The sequence below is a fragment of the Tetranychus urticae genome, chromosome 3 (assembly GCF_039701765.1).
Source record: "Tetranychus urticae isolate SD_2017Ah chromosome 3, NJAU_TeUrti_SD_1.0, whole genome shotgun sequence".
In the NCBI taxonomy this organism is placed as follows: Eukaryota; Metazoa; Arthropoda; class Arachnida; order Trombidiformes; family Tetranychidae; genus Tetranychus; species Tetranychus urticae.
Window position 1 is genome coordinate 17,958,651 of NC_142960.1, and position 27,033 is coordinate 17,985,683.

General features: G+C 31.9%; 2 protein-coding genes and 2 long non-coding RNA genes across 4 annotated transcripts; 2 read left to right on the top strand and 2 right to left on the bottom strand.

The window, feature by feature from the left end:
• Positions 1-7,208: 7,208 nt before the first annotated feature.
• Positions 7,209-8,267, bottom strand: LOC112538944 (uncharacterized). The gene is made up of 2 exons (XR_003082409.2): positions 8,065-8,267; positions 7,209-7,662 (listed from the first exon to the last, which is right to left on the bottom strand). It is a non-coding gene; the product is annotated as an uncharacterized LOC112538944 (long non-coding RNA).
• A 150-nt stretch (positions 8,268-8,417) lies between these two features.
• Positions 8,418-9,038, top strand: LOC107363344 (cystatin-1). Its single transcript, XM_015930557.2, has 2 exons — positions 8,418-8,761; positions 8,843-9,038. Exons 1-2 carry the CDS (start codon positions 8,468-8,470, stop codon positions 8,930-8,932), a joined length of 384 nt encoding a protein of 127 aa, XP_015786043.1. The 5' UTR covers positions 8,418-8,467; the 3' UTR covers positions 8,933-9,038.
• Positions 9,039-9,729: 691 nt separating this feature from the next.
• Positions 9,730-15,158, bottom strand: LOC107363293 (uncharacterized). The gene is made up of 3 exons (XM_015930502.3): positions 14,636-15,158; positions 10,742-12,577; positions 9,730-10,610 (listed from the first exon to the last, which is right to left on the bottom strand). The coding sequence occupies exons 1-3, from the start codon at positions 15,156-15,158 to the stop codon at positions 10,018-10,020; spliced, it is 2,952 nt and encodes a 983-aa protein (XP_015785988.2). The 3' UTR covers positions 9,730-10,017.
• Positions 11,418-15,989, top strand: LOC149093526 (uncharacterized). Its single transcript, XR_016199375.1, has 2 exons — positions 11,418-11,557; positions 11,684-15,989. It is a non-coding gene; the product is annotated as an uncharacterized LOC149093526 (long non-coding RNA).
• Positions 15,990-27,033: the final 11,044 nt, after the last annotated feature.

The following is a 27,033-nucleotide window of genomic DNA, read 5'->3' on the forward strand; positions in this document are numbered from 1 at the left end:
TGGTCTATTTGTTATAACTCCAAGTTTCGTCTCATCATTGGCGACCATTTCATTGACTCTTGGCTTAGCAATACCAAGTCTATTCCGCTAAAAGGGAGGAAAAAGGCATCAATAAGTATACTTGTACTTCACTTGGTGGTGTCGCTTGTCCTTGTGCTGAGAGGTTTAACTGTGACGTTGTGATTCAAGCTTCGAGCAACAGTCTCAGAAAATATAGTATTCGAACGTCTAAAGTTCTTTAATTAACACCCTGTAATAGTTCAATAAACAAACAATGAGCATTCAACCTTGATCATCTTTTTATTTTAGCAAATTTTTTTTAATTGCATCAAAAATGCACTTGGTCAAAAATTTAATTCCATAACTTTGATTGTAAAACAAAATTGGTCAACGCAACGAATCAACTCCCTTTCTACCGAACCCTCGTCGAGATTAAATCGGTTACAACCATCGGTTACTCGATAGATCGAGCGCCATCAGCTTTGTGTTTTTTTTAAAACGTATATTTAGTTAAATATACGTTTTAAAGTATGAAGTAAGGTATAAAATACGAAAAACATTTAATGTATTTAATGATCTAAATGAGCTCGGTCTTTTAAATATTTGAAGATAAAAAAGTACAAAAAAGCATTCATTAATAGATTTCAAACAGACAGATGTGGGGAAAATCAAAACGAATAAGAGCCATCAAGATCATCCCAAAAAGACATTACATCTTTGCTTACAAATCTTTTGAATTTTAAATTTTTACTTTTGAAATCTTTGTGTAATGTAACCCAGTAGTACGAAAACATACGCTTCAACTCCACAGACCGGAAACGGAATTACCTCCACCCCCCTTTCGCATGACTGATTTCACGCTCGGTTGACTTAACGCTCGACTGACTTAACGGCTGACCTTGACACCGTCTTTCGATATTTATGTTTTTAATGCTTGAATGATTTTTGAATGCTAGAAGGGAAACGAATATTTCCCTTCTGGAATTGACAAGTATAATTAGTTAGGGTCAAATGTTCAAATGTCAAAATTGGCTTTACCACTTCTTTTATGCTAATTCTCTCATTTTAGGTTCATTTCAAAGCTTTATTATCTATCAACCTAATTATGCTTGATTTCTTCACCTGATTAAGTTTTATCATATGAGTGCAATGACTTGATTATTCAATTCTTGTTTTCTCAAGCATGTTGATTCAGTTTAAGCTGACAGATGAGGTGATTTATCACATTTACTATTCTCAAACATGAGAATTAATTGATCAAGTAATGAGTTTATGTTGTTTTAAATGCAAAGTTATTAATGGAATTACTTTTTTACCAAATAAGGAGATTATTTATGAGCTGGTTTTATCCTTTTCATGAATTGAGATTCAGGGAATTACTTTTTCACCAAATAAGGAGATTATTCATGAGCTGGTTCGCCCTTTTCATGATGTTTGAAATGTAAAGTGATTCAGGGAATTACTTTTTTACCAAATAAGGAGATAGTTCATAAGCTGGCTTTTCCCTTTTCGTGAATTGTAAAGTGATTAATGAAATTATTTAGCTGTCAAGTGCACTAATTTATTTCAAAGTTGTTTGAGAGTCTTGTATTTAAGCTGAAACTTTTTTCAGAAAAGCATCAGTTATTTTCAAGAGTTTCAACGATAAACTTTCTTTTTTCCCCTCTTTTCAAATCATATTTCGCCAATTCTTATCTGCTTTCATGATGGAAAACGGTAAGGATTCTTTTTCTTATTCCATGATTTGTTTTCAGTCTAATTTTGTTTTGCTTTTTGCTTTTTCTTATACAGCCAACACTCAACTGACCCTTCGCTCCTCCCGCCGCAACAATCAGGCATTACAACAACAACATCAATCAAACGAGCAACCAGTCCAAGAAAGTTCTCAACAGCTCGTTCGCGTACGTGATCAATGTTCAGAATGGGGCTGCAGTTGCGTCTGTTGCCCATGATAGGGTTAGACGGAGGTCGTTGATTTTCACGGCTTTCAAAGAGTGCCAGTTTAAAGTTGACATTGTGATTTCAGTTACTTTACTGATCTTTTTGATCAACATCATCTCTTTTTATACTTGTCTTCTTCTTAAACTCTCGATATGCATCACGAAGCTCATTATGCGTTTTTCCGCCAGTAACAATTAATTTTCCAGAAGCATAATACACAACACAAAGGTTCTTATTCTTCCAGACATGTGCAGGGTAGATTTCCGGTTCGTAAGAAAGACCAATTAAATTAATCTAACCACGAATATGTGCAACTGATGTCATATTCACAATTTTAACGAATTTTGCACTTGGAAAACGTGACTTTATGAATTTTTTAACTTCATTTAATCTTTTAAAACCTGTAGCAATCATTTTACCGGATTCAAAAATTAATAAACAGTTTTTTCCTTCTTTAATTACATCGGCATTGAACTTGGTCATTCTTGCAGCTAAACGGATCCTTTTTCCAAGGTCCCATAGTGATACGATATTAACAATGCGCATCTAGAACAATATAAAAGTATTCTTTGAATAATAAAACGATAATTAAAGCAAATATTAACATTAATACATAAACAATTGCATACATTGGTAATTACTGAAGCTTATGTCTTTGTACTCTACTATTTATACTTGTCAATTCCAGAAGGGAAACATTCGTTTCCCTTCTTTCATTCAGGTTCAACCTTGAACAATTAAAGAATCATTGAAGCATTTAAAACAATAGATACCGTAAGATGGTGTCAAACGGTCAAGTGCAAAACTATCGAAGCATCTAAAACATTAATATCGAAAGACGGTGTCAAAAATCATTCAAGCATTAAAAACATTAATATCGAAAGACGGTGTCAAGGTCAGCCGTTAAGTCAGTCGAGCGTTAAGTCAACCGAGCGTGAAATCAGTCATGCGAAAGGGGGTGGAGGTAATTCCGTTTCCGGTCTGTGGAGTTGAAGCGTATGTTTTCGTACTACTTAACCCCAACAATTTTCGATGAGGTTAATGTCAGGTGAATTCGGAGGCCTATCGACATATCGTTTGAATTCAAAATTTTTTGGCCTTAATTAACTTATGACATGGAGCATTATGTATTTTATTTTTACCTTCATGAAGCAATCAACTGAAGAAATATAGTTCAGGAAAGGCGGTTTAGAACAATTTAGCTTTGTTTTGTTCACAATTCAATAATTGTTTCAAGATTGAGCAGATTCGCGTCACAAAAATGATGCATACAATTTAGTATGAACTTCAATCTGACATGCTATTCTGTTCCTCAACAGTCCACCTGAGTTAAATTGATCAAACTAAGAATTTCATTGAATTTCTAGTATCCTCAAATATTTATTAATTTTTATCATGTTGACCTAAAACTTTCCACCCAAAAACAAATCTTTTATAGCTGGGGCGCCTTGAGGCATCGAGCAACCAGATTTATTTATCTATTTTTTGTCATCCTAAGCTCACAGCCCAAGATCGTTATGATCTGATAGTCTATTAACCAATCAAATCTTAGAATCACAGTATATAATCTTAGTTTTTAGTTGCAATTTCAAAAGTCATGTATCTGAAAAAACTTCAGATGCAACATTGACACTAGTTGCATTGGGCTTGGTTACTGAATATGAATAATCAATCACAAAATAGGGCGAAAAATAATATTACTGTGAACCCTCTCATATTGTCACATCGTGGGATTAGCATTTCGGCTATTTTTCTATAATATTTAGGTGAAATAGCCATTCTACGAATTTAATTTTACAAAAAAAACATGAATTTTTAATTTAATTTTGTGATTTTTCATGTTTATTTACCCAATTGTTAAATCAAGCCGCATTAAAAACATAATTAGAGTCCTCTCGAAATTTAATTAATTAAAAAAGCTGAATTAAACTTAATTGTTTATTTTGTTACTATGACCACGGACATTTTGAGAGGGTGACAATATGAGAGGGTTCACAGTAATGTTATTCGGTTATTTTCGGCTGTTATCAGAAGTTATCTAGCTTTGAATCAGGATATGAAAGGACAGTTTTTCTGCTCTCCTGTGAAGATTGCAGCAATAGTACCCATGATCAGTAAATTTGATAATAGGTATACAGGTACTAACATGAACAATAGTCATGACGCACATCTTTGTTTTCATAGTTTTCATAGTTTTCTGTTTTCTGCTTTTTATTTTAACTGCTTTCGGTTAATCCGTAATTTCAATAAACAATCAATCAGCACTAAACCTTGTTCATCTTTTTATTTTTTTTACTCGGTTAATATACAGGGTGGGGAGAAAGTTTCTAGGCATTTAAGCTCCACCTTTCAGATACTTTTTTGTGCCTTATTTCGTCATCAAATGCCTAGAAACTTTCTCCCCACCCTGTAAGATTGCGGTCGAAAAATGCAGTCCCATAACTTTGATTGTAAAACAAAATTGGTCAACGCAATTTTACAAAGCCAAACAAATGTGACTCTGAACTTTTTGAGATGGGAATTATCACAAGCTGTGAAGATGCTTTTTGTGATTCCGACAATTTAACAATACTCTGCATTATGCAATTATATACAAATTATGTTTACAGGTAAATTGGTCAAAAATATTGGTCCAAACCTATCCAAACATGAAAATAATTATATAGACAAGAATCGCCCTCAAAATGATCTCAATTGTCCCAAGTGATCGATTTGGTAATTGTTAACTGTTAGAAAATTAATTTTCCTTTCATTCATTTACTTTTGTGTCTAAATGCATAACATTCGATTTGATTCATTACAAAAGAAGGAAAATATTAAAATGGAACAAAAACTGTCCAAAAATTATTGATTTAGTGCATTTTCTTGTCCAGAACAAGATTCAATAGATGCATAAAAAATCAAGATGCCATTCTTTCAATAACAATGCTGTTTCAATTGACACATTAAATGAAACGATTATTTCGATGGTACGCTACATAAGCTAAATTTACGTCAAAAGATGATTTATCAATCGTGAGTCATTGAAAAAAGATAAAGTGAATGGTTTGGTGACCAAACTTTGGTCAAAATAAATTGTGCCAACGAGCAAATGCAAAATGCCACATACAGCTTAATACAGCAAATATTAATGTTGCAAATGGAATGAATCAGCTTGTCAACTTTAACTGTTAATTTAATTTTCGTTGAAATGTCAACCATCACTTCTGTCAACTCATTAAAAAAGTCTATTCTTGCTCAACCTTCAAGTATTTTGGCTCAATCAGTTTCAAAGAAAAATTTAACCACAAGAATAATCCATTTAGTGCTGTCGATTGCATATGCAATGAGAGGTCTTTTTGAATGTTACCTCATCTTCAACAAATTATTCACAAATGGATTCCCAAACGATATCGTCAAATACGATACGCTCTGGAGATTTGCTTACAGATTAATTACTACTTATACTTACTTCAGTTTAATGATCAATCAATCATTGTACAATAAATTTCTAGCCTCTTGCGCTGCAATAGTGCATGGCTATGAGTCTGTTGCCAATGAATTTGTTGTCACGAAAAAAGCAACGATGAACAAATTGGTGGTCATTTTTTTCGTTTACGAAATTTTAATTGAATCTACTGTAGTTGACCATTCACGTATATCAAAGGCATTTTTCACCATAAATTTTTCGCATATCAAGTTGATTACTTATTATATTTTGATAATTACCGATGCTGCTTGTTGGTCTTGTTTTGTTCATTTTGTTATTGAAACTTGTGTCTATCTTCAAGCAACATTTTATGTAATCAGTGCTCGCATTGAAAATTTAGACTCTATGTGTGCAACCATCAGTGAGGAAAATATTGTTCCTCTATTGAAACGGAATCGTTCATTATTCATGAAAGCAACGGAAGCATCCAAATGCATAGATTCATTTTTCTTTGTAATAACATTTTCTTATTACGTTTACTTTGCTCTCAATTGCATCTTTTCATTTAACTTTTTTTTCGAATCAATTTACGATTCTTGGTACATGCTGATACGACATTTAATACGAATGATTGGCGAGTTCAGTTATATGCTCATAGTAACTTATGCTTTTGTCCATGTAAATCAGCTGTCTGTTGGTATATTTGATAAAGTTTATTCACTTACCTTGACTAAATCTGGTTCATTTGAATACTCTAATGAGGTATTTTTGTAAATACATTTAATGATGATATCAAAGTTATCCAAAACAAACATTCAATTTTTAATGTAAACCTTCTAATATTTATAGATTAACCTTTTTTTACTTCGTGTTGGACGCTTTGATGCTGGTTTTACCTTTGCTGGTCTATTTGTTATAACTCCAAGCTTCGTCTCATCATTGGCGACCATTTCATTGACTCTTGGTTTAGCAATACCAAGTTTATTCCACTAAAAGGGAGGAAAAAGGCATCAAGTGCACTTTCATTTGGCAGTTTTGCTCGGCTTAATGCTAAGAGTTTTCACTGCTGCTATTGAATGACTGGACTTATGAAGTTTAAAAGTCAAGATTGGGGACTTGAACTAACTTGGATTTTTGTTTATTCACTCTTTTCCCTTACTGTTTGATTATCTGACTTAAAGGATGAAGACCAAAAGAATAGGAAAAACTGCCTAGCATGAAAAATTTTTCTTATGATTATGTATGATGTAAAACTATATGCTAAATTCATTTCTTCAATCCATTTTTCAAAATAATTTTTCGTTTTTGAGATATCATGAAATAACGTTAGAAATGCATGGGAAAGAATAGCAAAATAATCAAAAGTGAAAGCACTTTCTAGGTAACTTTTTCAGATTTAAAATTCAATTCCGATTTCAGTGGAGTGATTCATTTTGACCAAAACTGGCGCAAAACTGGCCATTTTTTTTCGATAAATGTAACAGCTCTCTGTCAATGAAAATCGTATATGGCCATTTTGCGCCAGTTTTGATTAAAATAAATCACACCACTAAAATCAGAATTGAATTTTACATCTAGAAAAGTTATTTGGAAAGTGCTGCCACCTTTGGTTATCAATTTATATTTTCAATACCCTTTGGTTGAGCTACTGTCAAACCTCCAATAATGTCACTTCGTGGGATTAGCGTTTTGGCTATTTCTAGGTGGAATAGCCTTTTTACGAATCTTATTTAACAAAAAAAATTAATTTTGAATTTAATTTTGAGATTTTTGATGTTTAATTGGGCAATTCGTATAATATACCCAATTAAAACCATTATTGAAGTCCTTGCAAAATTTATTTAATTAAAAAACTGAATTAAATTAAATTTTTTAATTTCGTTACCATGACTCTGTGACATTTTGAGAGTGTGACATTATCGGAGGTTTGGCAGTATTACATTTTTCGAAAAAATGGCCAGTTTTGCGTCAGTTTTGGTCAAAATGAATCACTCCACTGAAATCGCAATTGAATTTTACATCTGAAAAAGTTATCTAGAAAGTGCTTTCACCTTTGATTATTTTGCTATTCTTTCCCATGCATTTCTAACGTTATTTCATGATATCTCCAAAACGAAATCATTATTTTGAAAAATGGATTGAAGAAATGAATTCAGCATATAGTTTTACATCATATACGTTCATCACAAGAAATTTCTTTTTTCAGGCAGTTTTGGCCTTCCTCCTTTAATATCACTAATCGAACGTAATATCATGATGACATTGAACCTTTGAATGAGGCTTGTAATTTGGATCAGTCATTGCAAAATTTTCTGTAAGAAAAAACAAAGAAATGATTATAATTGATATAACAATGGATATTTTCTGGTTTACTTGGTACTTAAAACTTAGAAAAGGTTGTTAGAGTTTTTTGCTTACAAATCAGTTGATTGATAACAAAGTCTCGCTATCACGTTACTAACTAATAGTTATTAACTATTGTATTGATATCTAACATTGTAAACTTGAATGAGCATGAAAATATTCCTATTAAATTTTATGAACCGAAACCGATAATTGTCTATAGCCACAAGAAAATTGCTGGACATTAACATTAATCGTAAAATCATATCATATGTACTTTGTCACTAGATTCACTTGATTAGCTCATCTAGATTGCAGCACCCATACTGATTGAATTGAATTTGATCACAGGTATAAAGGTTGTAACTTACATTCTAATAATCTGAACAGTATTAATTGTTGAACACTGATCAAGATTGTTAACACCGTGATGGTTCAATCCTAGGATATTGATTGGGATAAAACCAGATCGACAGAATGATACGAAATAATATTCAACCTTTGTAATTATCAGGCATTTTAAATCCATTCTTTTCCTTTATCATCTTATCTATGAACAATGAGAAATGTGAATAACAATGGAATCGATTGTGAATCGATGATCCCAACAATAGCCATGACGCACACCATTGTTTTTCCCAGAATACGATAGATCTTAATTAACGAGAGATTATCCTTGAGTTATATAAAGACAAACCAAATGGCTAATAATTAACCAGTTTAATTTGAATCCGTTACCAGTGATCAACAAACCAACAAACACCCATTTCCAAAATGAAACTTATTCTCGTTATTGCCGTCTGTTTAATCGGAGCCTCACACCAATTCAGATTCGGTGGATGGCAAACTTCTGATGCCAACAGTGAAACCATCAAAGATCTTGCTCAAGTCGCCACTGAACACCGAAACAGCCAAATCAACTCTCTTTACTACCGAACCCTCGTCGAGATTAAGTCTGCTAAGCAACAAGTCGTCAATGGTATGAAATACGAACTCACTTTGGTCCTCGCCGATACTAACTGCGCCAAACAAGATGCTGGTGCCAAACTCTGTCCAGTTGGACAAGGTGTAAGTATTAATCACACTTGAAATACACTTTTATCAGTTAAATCATTGAATTACAACCTACCTTTTTATTTTGCATTACAGGCTGCCAAAGAAGAGTGTGTTTACACCATCTGGGTTGAATCAACAAAGGAAGAGCCAGCAGTCACTTCCAGCTCATGTACCGACCTTTAAGTAAACTGGAATTCCATCAAGTTTGCAGAAGTCATTAATTTAATGAGTAATTTATAACTGCTTGCGCTTAATGCGTATTTTCAATAAACACCGCATCAGTATTAAACCATGGTCATCTATTTTATTTCATTTTAACAGCTTCCTCTACTCGGTTGACATTAGATTACATGACATTAGATTAAGGTCAAATAGTTTCAAAATTTACATTATTAACTTCGAAATTGATTATAAAACAAAAAACAACGGTAAATGTAAATTTTATTTGTAAAAATTGATCAACATGATTTTATAAAGCAAAACAAATGAGACTCTGTGAGTTGACTTTCAGCTGTAAAAGATGTCACCAGCAGTCAGAGCACCTAATTTTCATTCGCGATTCAGACAATTCTTTAATACTCTGCCTCACACAATTACAATAAATAACATCAATAATTAAATATCAAATCTTCCGAAGTCTTTTTTATTTTAAAACACATTTGAAATAGTTTACCTTATCACTTCATATCAAATATTCAAAATCTTTGGACTATCATGCAAGAAACAATAATGAATATTGACTTGTTTTTTTCATCAACTCCAAGACAGATTAATCTTTTATATTCTGATTTGAAATTTACTTGATGAGTTTATTGGTTAACTGTAAAAGAAGATCAATGTCGACATGTTTGCTTTATTCTGCCATTAAATTTATAATTTCCTTCCTTTAACTTCCATCCAGTTTCACTAATAGATTTGAGGACCGTATTTGTGGCTAAATTAATTGACAAGAGAAAATATTAATAAAAGTAAAAATTAGATTTCATCGATTCACCCAATTTCAAAGGTGACAAATTTATTAGCAAAGCTAAGCAATGAGATTAAAGTAAAATCAGACAGTTTAATTACATTGGTTATAAAATGGATTCATTTATGGAATAATACATAGAAAAAACTTTGTGAAAACATTTTGTTAAGACAATTCAATAGTTTACCTCGTAATTTTGTTTTGCGTTGATTTTTTTTTGGTTTGGTTTTGTTTCAATTTAACACATACAGGGGACTTTGGCAAACAATGATCAATATCAATTAATAGATTCTTTGGTTGTTCAATAAAAAGAAGTCAATTTACAGCAAAGAAAAGAGCATTTATCTGAAGATAATGATTCCCGTTTATCCTTTTCTTTCTCTTTCTCTTTTCTATTTTTCCGATTTTTGTCAGATTTATCTCTCATTTTAACAGAACTCTTAACAATATTGCAACTAGCCTGTTGGTTATTGTTATTACTATTATTGTTATTGTTACTATTAGAATTACAAACAATATTATTACTGTTATTAATATGATTAGCAATAGAACTAGAACTATTATTATTTCCAATCAACTCTTTGGTAACACTTTTATTGACATTTTCAACCAGCTCACGATCACTTTCTTCATCTTTAATGGTACTATCATATCCACTTGAGGCCGGTCCCTGAGTCTGGCCATGATGATGATGGTGATGATGATGTTGAGATGGACTAGATGAGGAATCGGATGATTTTTTGGTTACACTTGATCTATCATCGCCTTCACTTGTTGTTCCATGGCCACTGGTTGTGGTTGAAGTTGTATCTCGCTTGCTAAAACTCTGTTTCCTGGATGATTTAGATGGACTATTTGTTACACTTAAACATTCTCCTTTACCTGGAGGTCCACCTAATAGAGAATCGGATTAACAAAACAAAATGGATTAGCCAAAACTTGAAGGTTTCAACGGATTAAGCTTCGAAAGATTACACAGAAAGATTATACAAAAAGATTTCAACAGTTAAGGAGCAATAACTTACCCAAAATACGGTTGATGCGAGGCGAAGTTGGGATAAAAGCAACATGATTTTTTGGACAATCATCCGTAATTGGTAAATCATTTGTAATTACAAAATTAACAGGAACACATGTCTTCTCTTCAACAGATGAGTCGATAACGGATCCATTTCTAGCTTCATTGGCTATACAATGTGTTAAATCCTGATGAGATCCGTATACAAAGTATCTGGATCCATGAAGGCGGGATCGAGTCAATCGTCTTGGCGGCAAAGAATCATAATTTGTATAATTTTGATGTTTCTTTTCTTCTGAATGTTGATGATTTTGATGGTGATGATGATGGTGATGGTTATGATGTTGGTGGTGTCGATGAATATTTTCATTGTTAATTTTTTTGTTTTTCAAATTATCACTATCAGTGTCATTGTTGAGTTTATTATTTAATATTGGATTTGTAACTGTAATCAGTTGTTTAAGAAATTGCTCCAACTTTAACTGCCCTGGTGGCTCAGTCAAGTCGTTTGATTCACTTTTTATTTCAACATTATCTAAATTGTTTTGATTTTCGCCATTCTTTTCGCTGTTTACATTTATTTCAGTTTTACCATTATTATCATCTTTAACGTTCTTTTCATCCTTTAGGACATCATCCTCTTCACCATCAGATGTTAATGGACTTGAACAACAACAGCAAATTTGATTATCACAGCAATCACTGAGAGCTCCTCTCTCTAACAACATTAATCTTCGTCCATCAGTCCAATCATCGTTTTGCAGCTCATCATCATCATGAAGGTTACTCAGAAGAATCAATGTTTCCTCAGTGTTAAGCTCCTGTAAAACACTTTTCTTCTCCTTTTCACCATTCTGTGAATCTATTTGATCAGTTTGACAAGCCATTTCTTTGGTTTCAATGATTTTATCTTGACTAATGTTATTCTTTTCCTTAATTTTTGATTCAGATACACGTACATGATAAGGACTTGGAAGATTTATAAGCTCAATACACGTCCCATTGGCACCATTGGATGAATTGGATTTTGAAGATGTTGCTGGAGTTATATTTTTTACTGGAGTTTTACAGCTACCTGTACAAGATTGATTTGCAATTAAAACTGTTTTGGCATGCTGATTGACCCATTCAGTTATCCTTTGCTGTTTGTCAGTATAGTCAACACACTGAGAGGATTCATTTGGCTGATTAAGTGGTACTGCGTGAGGACCATCAACCCACAATTCAACACCTGAGATTCTAGGCTGAGGAGGCTTTTTACGTTTGGCTCGTTTAGGCTTATCTATCCAAAGTTCATCACATTTGGCAATTTTATTTAAAGTATTACTACAGTTAAGGCTTTTGTGTAAAGGTGAAGTTCCAATGTCACAGACTAGCTTTTTGGTGTTGAAACATTTCTTATCCAATTGGTTTTTATGTTTGATACAAACATCCATTGAATGTTGAACGACCGTTAAATGGTTGTGTAAAGGTGATGTCGATGAGGCTGTTGAAGACGCTTGAGGAACTGGTGAAGACTGAAGAAGCTGCTGTTGCTGTTGTTGCTGTTGAATCAAATTCAAGGTTTGATTGGATGATTTATTCACGGTATGGCACGGTGTGATTCGTGGCTCTAATGATGAACCATTGGGCACTTTTGGTTTTACTGAACTTTTCATTGAACCCGGAATGTTATGATTATTATTCTCATTATGATTACCATTATTATTGTATGAAGATCTCAAGGATTTACCACAGAAAATTACGGTATCCATTGAATGTTCACTAGATGAAGTATAACAATTGGTTGCTCCTTCTCCTTCCGAATCATCATTTCCTCTATTCTGGTTAAACCTTCTCAGTTCTATTGGGAATTGATCAACATCAAATTAGGAGGAGGAGGAAGAAAAAGTAAAGAGAAAGATGAAAGAAAAGTAAATGAATTAATGTATAAATGGCTGAAATAAGACAATAGAGGAGAGAATGAGAAAAAGAGAGGCAAAAAAGGAAAGGGATGATCAGCATCTTAATCAGATTTTTTTTTCGTTTGCTCATCGAGTTCATCACAATTGGAACCAGCCTAACTTTGTATCTATTTGAACAAAACCCCTAACAGCTAACAGCAAAATGCAGCAAATAATTTGCCATCATCAACATCGTCTGTTTATCCAATAAGATGGACCTTTTTTTTCAAGACAGGCAAACTGCCAAACAATTTGATCGTAATCACATAAATAGCAACTTTAAAGTTAAACCAATTTAAAGGCAAAGCCATTCGTACAAGTTGAAGGACAATTTAATGGTTTTTCATTCATTCCTTGGATATTCAACAATCAAGTAATGAAGTCTTAATGAGCTGTGATGCTCATCAACAGCTTGAGATAACGGAACCAATTATGTATCACAATAGATTCAACCCTACACTGACCTATCAATGGAAATGACTTGAACTAAAGCTGGTATAATAAAAGTAAAAAAAAGCTAGTGATCGTTAAAGGATTGGAAAAAAAGAAATACATAATCATCAAAGCTCCATCCTCAGCAAATCAACTCATCTTCCCTTAACCCTCTCACTCTGCTCGTTATAAAAGTTAATGTCTTCATAATGGAAAATAATTCAACATCATTTGCAATTGAAATGAGTTTATCTAAACTATTTTCTTACTAAATTTTCTTCTTCTTCTCGCCCCATTCACTCAATGCTAATGATTTAAAAGATATGCAAGGTTCACCTACTGTTAATATAATCATTATTATTGAAATACTAGAGGGAAAAGGAAAATATTTTTATCAATTTGTCCAAAGGAAAAAAAGCCAACTTTAAAATCAGTGGAAAAAGGAATCAACCAAAATTGATTGAGAATTTAAAGAAGATTGAGATTTTTCAATTTCTGTGGCCAAATTTAGTTGATTGTTTTTCCGTGTTCAATGGTAAACTCATTGGAAGCTATCTTGAATCGATTGCCATTAAATTCAAGTAAAATTGCAATCTCTAATTTTGGCAATATTCATCTCAACATTACCATAATCGTAAAAAAGGAGAAAACAATAATTTCCAAAATTTATTGATCTATTGGAGACAATTTGATGAAGCTAATTGATGACTCGTAATGGTTAATGAACTCGAAACAATCAACACTGTAAACAATTTAAGTGAAAAGTCGATGGAAAAAATTGGAGGCGAAGAAAAAAATTGTTGAATATTCAACAGTTTCAGAGTTGTTGATGTTGAAGAGTGCAAGTGTTTAAAGTTAAAGACATAATAATCTCTTGAGATGGTCAAATGAGGAGATGAAAAAGATGAGGAAGAAAAGACGATAAGGATTGATGATTGATGAGTTAACCTTCCATGATATTATAGTCTTTAAGGAATGCCCAAGGCGGGACTTTACCATCTTCATCTTTACCTTCATCTTTCAACTTGAAACCCATTTTCAGGTTTTATTTTGGAAGCAAAGATATCATCACATGATGACTGATGATATAAATAATTGTAAAGGAATGATTAAAGGAATTCTCGCCAATTTCAAGTTAATGATGAAGATGATCAACAATTTCATCTCAACATTTAATAAACAAATCAAGAAGGCAAATCAATAAGGTAAAAATCAAAAAAGGTTAACATTGACTGAAGTTGAACCATTAATGAGGTTTGATTGTTGAGGAAAAGGACAATTGCTGGTAAATTGGTTCATTAAGGATTGATTGTTTATTGAAAGTTAATCAATTGAAGCTGATTCACCGTCTTTTCAATTCTCACTTTTCCTAACCATTTCCATTGGATGTAATCAAGGAATCAGGAAACAAGGTGTAAATCAATGAAAACAGGGGAAGGATATAATTGAAAGCCAAATTTGGCTTTTTTTGTTTCTAATCGGTAAAGTCCATTCTCTCAAGCCAAAGAAAAGAAAATATTTTTTACCTGATTTTTTGTGTCGATTGAAAGATGAATTGAAATGTGAATGTGAATGATGTCTTCTGTCTAAATGATGAGCTGACATTCGAGGACGTAAATTGGATAAATTACAAGTGATTTTGTTAAATGGTTTACAAGTCGATTCATTGACAGATAACCTTTCGCTTCTCAAATTAATGATCCTCTCAATGTTACCCGTCATGTTAATGTTAGTGTTGCTTGGATTTGCTGTTGGCTTATCATCGGTGGTTCCTGATGAAGATGATGATACAAGTGATGTTATCCTCGAAATTGTCTCAGGCAAGTTAACTCCTATTTCCGTCAATTGGCTTCCATTTGGACGGGATAATGTTGTAGTTGTAGTTGATGATGATGATGTTGTTGTTGAGGAAGGAAGATCAGTGACTAAAACAGGAGTAGCCAATGGACAAGGGTAAGGTAATGATGATGGTGATGATGTTGAACCTGCTTCTTTACATTGCATTTGTTGGTCACCCGTTGAACAGCGTAATTTTGTCTTGTTCAACATTTCTCTTTCCTTGAAGAGGTAAAGTAACAAGGATAAGTGTAGCCATCATGGAGGGTCATTATGAAATAGCCAACATGTTAACACGAAAAGGTGATAACAGTGATGATGAATACATGATTGAAATGGAAGAAAATAATTTATAAGAAAAGAAATAATTTAAAGGTTAATTTCAAATGTTGAACTCGACTTGTAAAAATTGTTAATCCAGTTTTTGTTTCACAAGTAATCAAGAGATGTGATCATCAGAGACAGTCTATTTAGACTGATGAGATGAAGAGAAGAGGATGATTGGATGATTGGATGATAAATAACAGAGAGGCAATGTTTGTGTTAATCCATAAAAACAGGGTGAGAAGAGGGAGACTTTTTATTGGTGAACATGGATTCAGGGTGAGAGGCGAGCAAAAAATAGATTGGGATTTGGGTTCGTCTTTTGTCTTGTTTGGGTTTTGCTTTGTTTTTAAGGGTAAAGACTCGTCAAGACTAATGGGACAACTGGATCAATCGGCTTACACTTGATTGCAATCATTTTAAGATGAAGGAAACTCTAAAGATGATGATGATGATGAGGAAACCTTGTTTACTGGTGAGATGATAAAAGATGAAACGAGAGAAGGAGAAAGATGAGATGTTAAATGTTCACTCGTTTAACCATTTAATCGATTTGGATCAACATCTCATTTCCAGCGAATCCTTTTCTCGCTTCCTTTTCATCAATTCAACTCTTAATCGAGATTAACTTTCATTGTCAACAATTATTTAAACCAAATAAATGTTTAGACTTTTGTCACTCTTTAAAATTGAAAAATTAACAAATTGGTTTCAAAGCAACTTAGAAAGCGATTTATTAGCAAAAATCAAAATTAATATTAGATTTTTGTTTTGATTGAAAAAGGATGAATATCAATTTATTCATTGATTTCAAATAAAAATCAAACTTTTCTTCATCTCACCTCATGAGGTTTTCATCAATGAAAACTCATTGAATCTCGATTTCCATTGAAATGAGTTGACCGCAAGACTTTCATGGATAAGTTTATTCAATTCATTCTGATGATAATGTTATTCAGTTTGATAAGTTTTCAAATTACATGAGATTCATTGGAATTATAGAAGCTTCAAAAACACTATTATTGGCACCTTTTGTAGAAAACGAAATTCAATTGAGTTATTGAGGATGAAAAACGAAACCAAAGTCATTTAAGAATGATTCTTAACTTAAAGTCAATGAATTCTTAAGATTATGAATTTCGATCTTTTCATTTTCATAATTTTTGTTCCTTGAAAAACGAAGAAAAAGTGGCAAAATATAAAGAAAAAATCGAAATAGAAAAGAACATTTTTGATCGAAAACTTCCTTTTCTTTTTTACATTTCTTGACCATTTTACCAGAAAAGCATTTGATTTTCTTGCAAAGGCTTTGACCTTAAATGTTGAATCTTTATTGAATCATTAAACTTGAAAATAAAACAAACAATTTGAACTTTTTTTTATTGCCTTTTGCATTTAACTTTTACTGTTTAATTGTTGAGATTTAAAGTGATGCTTTAACTGTCATTTATTGATCTATTAATAACGCGCAAAGGAAGACACAAAAATACCATTTTTGACTTTTCAAGTTGGTGACCTTTCTTTTAATGGATACAAGACAGTTTCAAGTAAAGGCAAAACAATTTAACTAGTCAATAAGGAATCAACATCAATCAACATGGTAATAGTTTAATTTGACGGTGGAAACAATCATCAATCATGGTTGTTCAATAAAATTGGCATCAAAGTTATTTTATCATTTATTGTATCACAAAGAGAATGAGAAGAAAAAATTTGTTTCCCCAAAATTGAAACCTTCATCGGATGCGATACAAATTCATTACTTGGTCAAGAATATGATTAATGAACATTTGTAAACATTTAGAATCATCTAATGATTATCAAATCAAACGATTAAATAAAGTGATGAAAATGTAAATTATCCTGAAAATGGACAGCAAAAGGATTCAATTGAGAAAAAACGAAAAGCAAAATTAGATTAACCGAGGATTCAACCGAGTATTGAGATTATCGTGAAAAGAAAGGATTACAATGAGAAAAGAGTTGAACTTGAAAAGTAAATTGAATTTCATCACTTGGACTAGAATGAGATTTTCCATGAAAATGATTATTCTACTGGATTTACTGTTGAAAGATAAAAGTAAATTTAATAAAAGGAGAAAAATTTTCAAATTATTTCCAAAAATGATTTTACCTTTTCTATTGAAAAGCAACTCCAAGCTGCACTGGGAGTTGAGATTATCAATTTTTTCCAGTGAAGAGTTTATTTTTAATTGTTGGACATTATTCAAGGTAATTGCATTGGCCATCATGGAAGAACCTTTTGTCTTTTGAAACTGAGATAATTAGCTGAATCTTGTTTTCCACCGTTTATGGAAATACAAATTGACTTTGATAAATCCTCTTCATCCTAAGCTAAATATATTTTACTCTAGGGCTTCCTTTTCATAATTGTGTTGAGCATTTAGTTGAAGTTCATCTTTACAGTTTCATTTTATCCTCTCTTTACAGTCGCACAAACGACTTATTAATATTTGGTAAACTTGAAAACAATGAAAAGGTTCAATTGGAAATCTCGTTTTTCCCTTTTTACTGAATCAACTTTTGCATTTAATTTTGTTAAAAAGTTGAAGAGGAGAAAAAGAGAAAAAACGGAAAACAAAATGATGATAAATTTATTCTAGTCGAGTTAACCTTTTTTTCCCTTCTTCAGACTTTTTGTCATCTTTTTCCAAGACAATGTCATGATGATGATGATGATGATGATGCTAAAGATGCTGTGAAATGTCTTGACTTTAATAGCCGAGATTCAATTGTGTGAATAATAACGTGAAAAAGTTAAAATGTTATCACGCTTTGTTTCATTTGTTTCCTTCACTTTCATGTCAACAGTTACATTAATTATACAGATTTGAGTAGAGTTGCTTGTTACAGATAAATGAACTGATATAAAAGTGTAATAACAATAACAATGTCCATGAAAATGGATAAAAGTAGCGAGTGAAACTTTGTCAACTAATTGTTTCCAAATGTGAGGGCAACTTGCATCTTAAGTGGCTTAAGATGAACCCAAAGTATGACATAAATTGAATGGTAAATGAAGAAAGATTGAATTCAATTTTGGTAAATAACAAAAAAAGTAAAGTTACTCAATGGAGTTGAAATGTGTTTGTTTGTATAATAAAAAAATTACAAGGTAAAAGAGTCTTGAGTGTATATTTTTATCCGAAAAAGGTTAACATGAAGCTTCTGTAAAATGCATTTCAAGTTTTCGTACCTTTAAAGTAAGTTGATAAGAAATCAGAATAAAGATTTGGTAATTTAATACAAAATGGTTCATGGAAATGATTGCCTTTTGCCTAACTTGAAATCATGGATTGAAATTCACTTGAAAAATAGCTTCTAATGAGTTAACTATGGCGGAATAATAAATTGTGTATTTACCTTTTTATATTCACAAAGGGATCATAATCAGAGTGAACGATGAGAGTAAAGATCATGAGTGTGTTTAGCTTTGCCTTTTACTGTGCAAAGTGAATTGAACAAATGAGAAGTGAATCTGTTTGTTCACCAAATGAGTTTTCATTCTTTCCCTTAAAGTTACACTTTAGACTTAATGTTTATTGTAAAATTGTTTGATGATGATAATGAAAATTGTGAAATCTCTTTTTCATGATATCACCAAGAAGAAGAAACGCATCTTTTAATGGAAGGTGAAAAAGTTTCATGGAATGATTCAAGTTGATTGAAAAATTTCATTCTCTGGTCATTTTCAGATTCTTTCAGTTTTCCATTTCAATTTCTTATTCTTCATTATCTTTACCCAAAACTGGATGCGAGTGATGCTGTGAGGTGAATTTCAATGATGAACACAAGAAACATGGGAAAGTCGAAAGAAACAAGTTTGGAACTAAAAGTTGAAAGTAAAAGCTGAAAAATTTAAAGCAAACAAAATGACATAAAGAAGTAAAAAGTCGACTGGAAAAGGATAACTTTGTTTCGACTTTTCTCTCAAATTTCAGTTTCTTTTCATGACCAAATGAAATTATCGAAAAGGTTCTTGAAGAGATTTGCATTTCTCGAGAAGTCATGATTAAGTAAACCCTTGACAATCGCTTAGAGAGCAAGAGTTAACAATGTAAAGAAAAAGAAAATTTTGCTCTTTTTTAGTTTACATTTTTTCCTTTTAATTAGCAAAATGATTCACATCAATGTAATCGAAATGATGAAAAATGAAATTTAGAGTTGAATGGAAAATGTACATTTTTGATCTTCTCGGACTGGGAGTTTTTAGGGAGTGAAAGTTATCCAATTTCATGGCGAGTCTGGTTATCATTTTTAGCAAAAAAAGAGCAAAGACTTATTCAATTTCAACTTTTCACCCAAAAAAAGTAAACAGACAAACATTGAATAACTTTTTTTCCCTCTTTACCATTGAACTGAACAATCTCTAGTTAGTCATTTGGCAATCTCAATCACTTTGTTTGCTCTTTTCTTGTCTTTACTTTTTTTCCTGTTCAACCAACATGATTGAGTAAAGCCTGAATAATCATGTTTTTTACGCTTTTCATGGTTTCTTTTGCACACTTAATAACATTCAATCTTGTTCATAAATCTTTGTTTTTTGCTCCAACTTTTTTTCTTCTCTTGCAAACATTATTCTTGCAACTTGATTTACTTTCCAAATGTAATTTACAAGTTAAATTGTCGACTAATTATCTTGTAATTGAAATTATCCATTGGAACAATTGCTTTTTCTGTGGTTTTCCGATTACTTTTTTGTGCAATAAAAGCAAATAAAGTCAAACTTAAGAATAAAATTGAAATGTTTGAATCGAAGGAAAAGTCTTTTAAAAGCGCTTTTCCTATTCATTTCAATAACGAATCTTTCAATTATTTTCCGGTTCCATTCAGTCCTTCATCCTGACAGAAGACTCAAGATGGATGAGAGGCAAACATGGTGAGCATTATTGTTTGGGTGAACCTTTTCTCTTCATTTTTGTGTCTCTTTTCAAGTTATGCTTGGTTGCTATCATGAAATGCAACCAGAATCAAGCATCGCTCAGCATCCTTTTTTAGATGGATTATCATTATCATCACCAAGATTATGATCATCATTTATTCCTCCTTCTTTATCATTTCGCTTTTTTTTTCGAACCAACTTTTTTTCTCCCTTCACTTTCCTTTGTTTTTTTCTCCTTTTCCGTTTCTCATTATTCATCATTGTAATCATTGAACAAGCCAAGATTTTGTTGAACAACGTTTCAATTGATTATGAATAAAAGCTAAAGTTTAATGTTGACTTTTCTGATTATCACTTGAATCGTTTAAAATGTTATTCAACTTCAATGGCAACCAATAAATTTCATCTGATTCAAGCAGAAAAAGTTGAAAATCATTTGGTTTGTTTCATGAATAATAAATAATCAGTAAAAGCAAATTGACACTTTGTTTTGCAAAATCGACAGCAAAAGTTGCAAGAAATAAGAAAATGTTGAAATTGCATTTCAAGCTGGAAAACGAGAAAAAATTGCAAACAAGAAATTTAAAGAATTGAAATTTTCTCTGTCAAAGACGCATAAATTCATGGACAACAAATGTCCTTTTTTTCACCATTCCTTTATGTTCGTCAATCAGTCAAGATAAAGGTCTGTACAATGTTGGGTGAAAGACGGTAAAAGTCATTGAAATTGGAAGAGAAGAAAAGAGAATCTTGAAAATCGTGTTTAGAATAATGAAGAAGATGAATAAGATGAGGAAGAAGAGAAAAGGTGGAAAAATAAGATTGAAAGAAAAGGTTTGCTGTTCGAAGCAAAAGCAACAGCAAATAGTCCAAGACAATCGATGCAATCAAAGATAATCACAGTCACTTAAGTTAAACCGGTAAAATGGTATTCATTGCAGAACAATAATGACTATCATTACGACCTTTTAGGCAAACTTTAATCGAAAGTCAATCTTTGCTTTTTCATGGTTCCTCGTTTCGAGTTTGAAAAGTTTTGCAAATTTTCCATCACAACTTGCTCATCAGTTGTTGATGAATGCTGACCATTACTTTTAATTTCTTGCAACAACTTTTACTTCATTTTCCTCTTTCTTCCAATCATCATCATCCCGTTGGCCATTTATTGGTCTCTATCAACCTTATAATGCAAACAACATGACAAACCACAAAAGCTGCTTTTGCTAATAAAACTTAACCTCTTGAGAGTTTCAATGAAAAGCCTTTCATTTTCGTGTATAAACAAGTTGTACAAGTTTCCACCTTTTCGAGTCTAGTTGAATGGCGAAAACATTTTGCATGGAAAGCCAAATGAATTGTTGCCAATTTATCCGTACTTTTTGTTCGAATAACCATTGACATCTCAACCTCTCAATACAAGCTAATCAAGAGACAAGACGAACATTCCTCAAGCTAATTGAACAGTAAATGATGAAAAGATCTTGCATTTTCAATCGAAATGCAAGTTTATACAAATCACTGATTGACTGATGAATATCATGAAATTATACAAATCTTGTTCTTTCAAGTTATCGAGTTATTGACTTGACGAAATTTCATTTATACCTTAATAGTTTCATTATTGACTTGCAAGTAAATCAAGTCTTGTTATTATCTGTTTCTTTCCTTTTACTGTCCAAAGTCAAGTTGTCGAGTTCATTGAGCCTGTGAAAAGCAAGACAATTTCATGTGTTAATAGGTTCATAAAGTTTCTTTAACTTGGTATTGGTAACTTGGAGAGAAACAAAAATGATTATCGGAAATGGATAAACGTGAAAATCAGAAACAGAAGAAGAAAAAATTGAACCAAAAATAAGATTGAACAAGTTTTATGGTAAAGACCAGTTTGTGAGTCTATTTACTATTATTATATCAGATTAAAGGTTTTACTTTTTTTGCTCTGCTCGTAATCATTTATCCACTCCGACAGTTTCCAAACAAAATAAAATTTTCCATTTCAACATTGGCCACCATTTCATGGTTCATTTTCAAGTTTCAAGAATTGAAAAGGAATTGGCAAAAGACGAAAAAACAGACTTTCAAAGTTTACCAACAAAAACGTTGTATCAATTTCATGGTCAGTTGATGAAGTTTCCTCCCTCAACAAACTCTGTTTCTTTACCTTTCCATTGGTCTCAAATAACTCGTCTAATTTGATTAACAAGTAATGGACAAAAAAGTTCGTGTAAAATGTGCAACTTTTCAGGGAAAGATCCAAGCTGCAAACAACTTGAAGCGATTTGATAATCACAATTGTAAATAGGAAATAAGTTTCAGATCAAGTTACTCGACTGATGAATGTTGCCAAAACAGAGATCAAAAGAGCTAAATTAATTCATGTTTGTTGCTTTTATAATGATTACTATTTATTATAAATGTCTTGAGTTTAGGAAATCATTTTTTCTCCCAACTGTTTTCGGGCTATGATTTAAGAAGCTACTTAAAGGGCCAATCTATTAATTCAATGAATATGCACATTAAGCCCATTAATAACTTGGGTAAGCTTAACTTTTTTTCATTTATTAAAATAAAAGGCAAACAAGTAAGTTGATATTGAATGTTTAACCAATAAGTTTGTAACAATTTTTACAACAAAAAGCACTTATATTGATTCAGAACAGAAGCTAAACTGGAAATGGTAAGCACTTATGATAATATCTGAAATATCTTCATTTTTCTGGCAACAAAATTTTCTGCTTTGAAACCTTTCCAATTAAATCCAATCTAAGGAAATGTTGAGAAAATGGATTCATTGGTTTCTCATATTGTTACAAGTTATTAGTTACAATGTAACTATCATTAGCAGAGATCCAGGTTAGAAGATCAAGAGGTCAAAGATTGAGCGAATCATCGAGTTGCTTTGATTTTAGTGCAACGAATGTGCAATGAAACTATATTGATATGAAAAAGTCCCAGTAACTAGACAGAAGAGAAAGAAAAATAATCGATTTTAAAAGTTCTATTGTTGGAGGATTTAAAAGTGACTTTAAACTATTGGTATAATCCATGAAATTTACAGGAAGCAAATCGATTAGTGAATAGAAATTGAATTGAAATCTATTGCAGTTTAACTTTGGAATCGAAATTTATCTGAACAGAAGCTTAAAATCTGTTGAACATTGACGGGACAAAGCGGATTAACTTGTAGATTCGCACTGACTTGATAAACACTTCACTCAGCATTTATTGATATTCATTCAATTTCATCTTAAAAATAATCTTTTACAATGATTTCATCTGTAAGTTGTAACAAATCACAAGTTATGAACTAATTGAGGCTAATCTTTGCGAAACAGATTTCTATTGTTCCATAAATGTTTCAATGTTTTATCTTGCACAAACAGTCGAGTTGCGTCCTTGTGCCAAAAGTACTGACTTGACTGATACAAAACTAATGTCATGTATTAACCTTTCTTGTTACTTTATCAGATTAACGCTAGCGGCTGATAAATTGAGTCAAAGATGAAAGTAAATTATTAAATTGAAGTTCAACTTTAAGTGAAACTGTGAAAGTTACAAAATGAAATATTGTTATTAGTTTAATGGAATGACTTTCTTTTGACAAAAATTTCACCAAAACTGTAACTGATGATTGAACTTTTTTCATTCTTCCTTGAGGGCAAAAAGACGAGAAACAAAAAAGTGTGTGTTTCAGAATCTTGGGAATCCAAATTGGGGTTAAAGATTGTTTCCTAAATGATGAAGATGAGGACAAAAAAGGAGTATAAATAAACTATCTTTTCTGTTCCTTTTTTTATTTAGTTTTCAATTGATATCAATTTTACAGCTGTTTCCATCTAGAAACAAAAGGGAAGAAAATGTCACAAAATAAATATCTCATGAAATGTTACAAGAGGAAAAAGAATATGATATTGGAACTTGAATGATATTGAAGTTGATAAAGGAATTGCAAGGGGAAACGATGATGAAGATATCATTTTGCTTTGCTTTTGTTTTTTATTTCATTCCAATGATGTTGACACTTGAGATAAAAGAAAATCAGTGTTCATTATGAACATGAACAACATGATAAGTTCAATTTGATAAGAAAAGAAGACAGGAAAAAAGTAAAAGTCAATCAACCAGTCAAAGTTTACTCGCCAAAGTCAATCATATCAAAGAAGCGAAATAAATTGTCGAAAAAGAGTTCAAGATCAATATCAGAGTTAACATGCAAATGGAAGGAAAAGAAAATTTTAATCAGTTTTCGGGTAAAATAATCTCATTTGACTTGAAATTGGATTTACAATTTAGTCTTTTATGGAAGAAAAGTCGAGGAAAAAATTTGTTGCATCTGAAAAAGAAAAGGATTCACCCTTGAAATGAGTTGAGATATGAATTTAAACTGAGAAAATGTTTGAGTAATTTTGGGTTAAATTGTTTCTCCAAACGTTATTAGCCTGGGAGTGAAAGGCTGGGAGTGATGAAAAGCCGAGACACTTAGGCTTTACAGCCATTAAATGAATGAGCATTTAGTTGACGAGTGGAGTTAGACAAGAGAGTGAAGTGAAGGATTTTCAATCATGCTGATTGGATTCACTTTTTATTTTCACATTACGAGATTATATTGAGATACATATTGATTGCCAGTTGTACATAAATAGAGTCGATTGTTATCATTTGAAAAGTTTGTTGAGTAAACAGTTGGGATAAGAGGAAGAGTACAGGGAATGACAGGGATGGATTTCTTGATATTCAATTAATAGCTGCTATCGATTAAGTGTACTTTGAATAGAACTACAAGTTTACTTCTTTTCTCTCCTTTTCTGTCTTTTCTTCTTGAAACATGGTGACATTGTTGAATCTCATGGTGGGTGAGTGTGAGTCAAGACGGAGATAAATATGATTCAAAGGAAGCAGAACAGTTGGAGGAAGAGGAAGGAGTCGAAGAGTTGAAAGGCTGAAACAGTTTCTAATTGAGAACAATTTCCTTTTCCTTTTTGGCTGCTAAAAGCCAACTTTTTAGTCGAAATTTCAAGTCGATATGAATGTTGAAATAAATCTGATTGAATTTTTTTCTCGATTCTTTTTGGAAAAATGAGAAACTTTTTTTGACAAGAAAATTTTTGCGAAAAGAAAAGGCTAAAGTTTGAGCAAAATTCATTGAATTTGGTTGCATCAAGTATATCTGATAATCTAATTGCTCTACAGAATGCAAACAATAGTTAACTCTATTTGTAGCCCAACAACAATAGGATTTACTTTGCTTCTTATTTATCATCATCTTCTTGTTTAGTACTCGATGCTGACCAATCTTATCACAAAAGCAGAGGATAAAGCGTTTCATGTTTGCTTATCAAATTGTTCAACAGGGAAGGAATAGTGAGTAAGTTTATACATCAACAATTCTTCATGCTTGTTTATTCTTTTGGTAAATTAAATTTCATGGTTAAAGATTGAACTTTTTGTTCCTTTTCTTTTTCTTAAAACCATCGAAACAAAAAGGAACAAAAGTTTTCAACATTTCAACAAATCTGGTTGAACCGCAATGAAAAGATTGATTCAATTGCATGGTCAAGATTGAGCCTTGCAATGAACTTTTTTATGTAAAATTTCGAGTAAAATTGATAAGAATTTTCAATTTGAATAAAAACTCGAACGAAATGAAAGAAATTAAAAAAATTTCATTTTTAAAGAAAAATAATTTTCTGTGAAACAGTTTTAATTTAGTCGATTCAATCAATAGATTGTCTTTGGTAAACTTTTCGAGTTGATTTATCGCTACTTTGGTGACACTAAGACTTTTGATTGTGACTTTGAACTGAATTTAATCTGGCGAATCAAATTGTTAAAGAAGTTGAGAGTTAAATTGCAATTGATTGATTAAAGAATCAGTTTAATGGTGAAATGCATTAATGGAAGTGTTTGAAGGGAATCATTTGGACAGAATATTAATTCAACATTGAGTTCATATTTCATGGTAAATAAAATACCATTATTAACTGTATTTTGACAGTTTTTGTGCATCTTCAGTTCATTCGATATTCTCAGGGAAAGATATTTTTATTGTTTGTTTTTCATTCTATCCTCTCCATGATTGTCATGATAAGTAACTGTAAAGACCATAAATGGTTCAAGAAGGAAAAGAAAGAGAGAAAACTCGACGAATTATCATTTACTGTGAACCTTCTTGAAAGTGGAAAAAAATGAGCAGAAAAAAGGGGGAAAATTCGCATGAAAATTCCAGGCTCTCTCTCTCTCGAGTATTAGTTAAAGTTTTCATGATGAAACCATAATGATGATGCTTGGAATAACGATGATAAGATAAGAAGATGATTATCATTATTAAAAGGTACAAGTCAATGTGCGAAGGCAAGGTGATGCATCATGTGCTGGGCATTGCCAATGAACATAAATATTTCTCTGCTTTAGTATCAATCATCATCTTGGCCAACCTTCAATGATCCTTGATTCTTTCAGGATTGGAATTTTGATGTTCACTTTATGCGTAAAGATGAAAGGTTTGGTGATGAAAAAAGATGACGATGTTGATGATGGTTAAGAAGGCAGAAGAAGAAGAAGAAAGATGAAGAATGTTGAATAATATACAGTTATAAGTGAAAATGTTGAGACAATTTTCACACTTAAATGAATCGTCTACGAAAATTAATGATCCTTTCAACTACCCTTGAGGCAACCTTTGCCCTTTAGAGTGTCGATGATGGATGATGCCTGATATCACATGGTGACTTTACCCAGTGTCATATGGAACAAAAGGAGAAAGTAAATTGTTCAACTGAGAAGATGATGATTGCAAAAAGAACTTTTTGTTTCTTTTTCTAAGTCACGAAAATCCATGTAAAATATTCATTCATTTTGAAT

Coding starts and splice junctions, on each gene's coding strand:
- LOC107363344 (XM_015930557.2), top strand. CDS start 8,468: ATGAAACTTATTCTCGTTATTGCCGTCTGTTTAATCGGAGCCTCACAC. Junction 8,762..8,842: donor TCTGTCCAGTTGGACAAGGT/GTAAGTATTAAT, acceptor TTTGCATTACAG/GCTGCCAAAGAAGAGTGTGT.
- LOC107363293 (XM_015930502.3), bottom strand. CDS start 15,158: ATGTTGAACAAGACAAAATTACGCTGTTCAACGGGTGACCAACAAATG. Junction 12,578..14,635: donor CAATCGACACAAAAAATCAG/GTAAAAAATATT, acceptor AATTCCCAATAG/AACTGAGAAGGTTTAACCAG. Junction 10,611..10,741: donor TCGCATCAACCGTATTTTGG/GTAAGTTATTGC, acceptor ATTCTCTATTAG/GTGGACCTCCAGGTAAAGGA.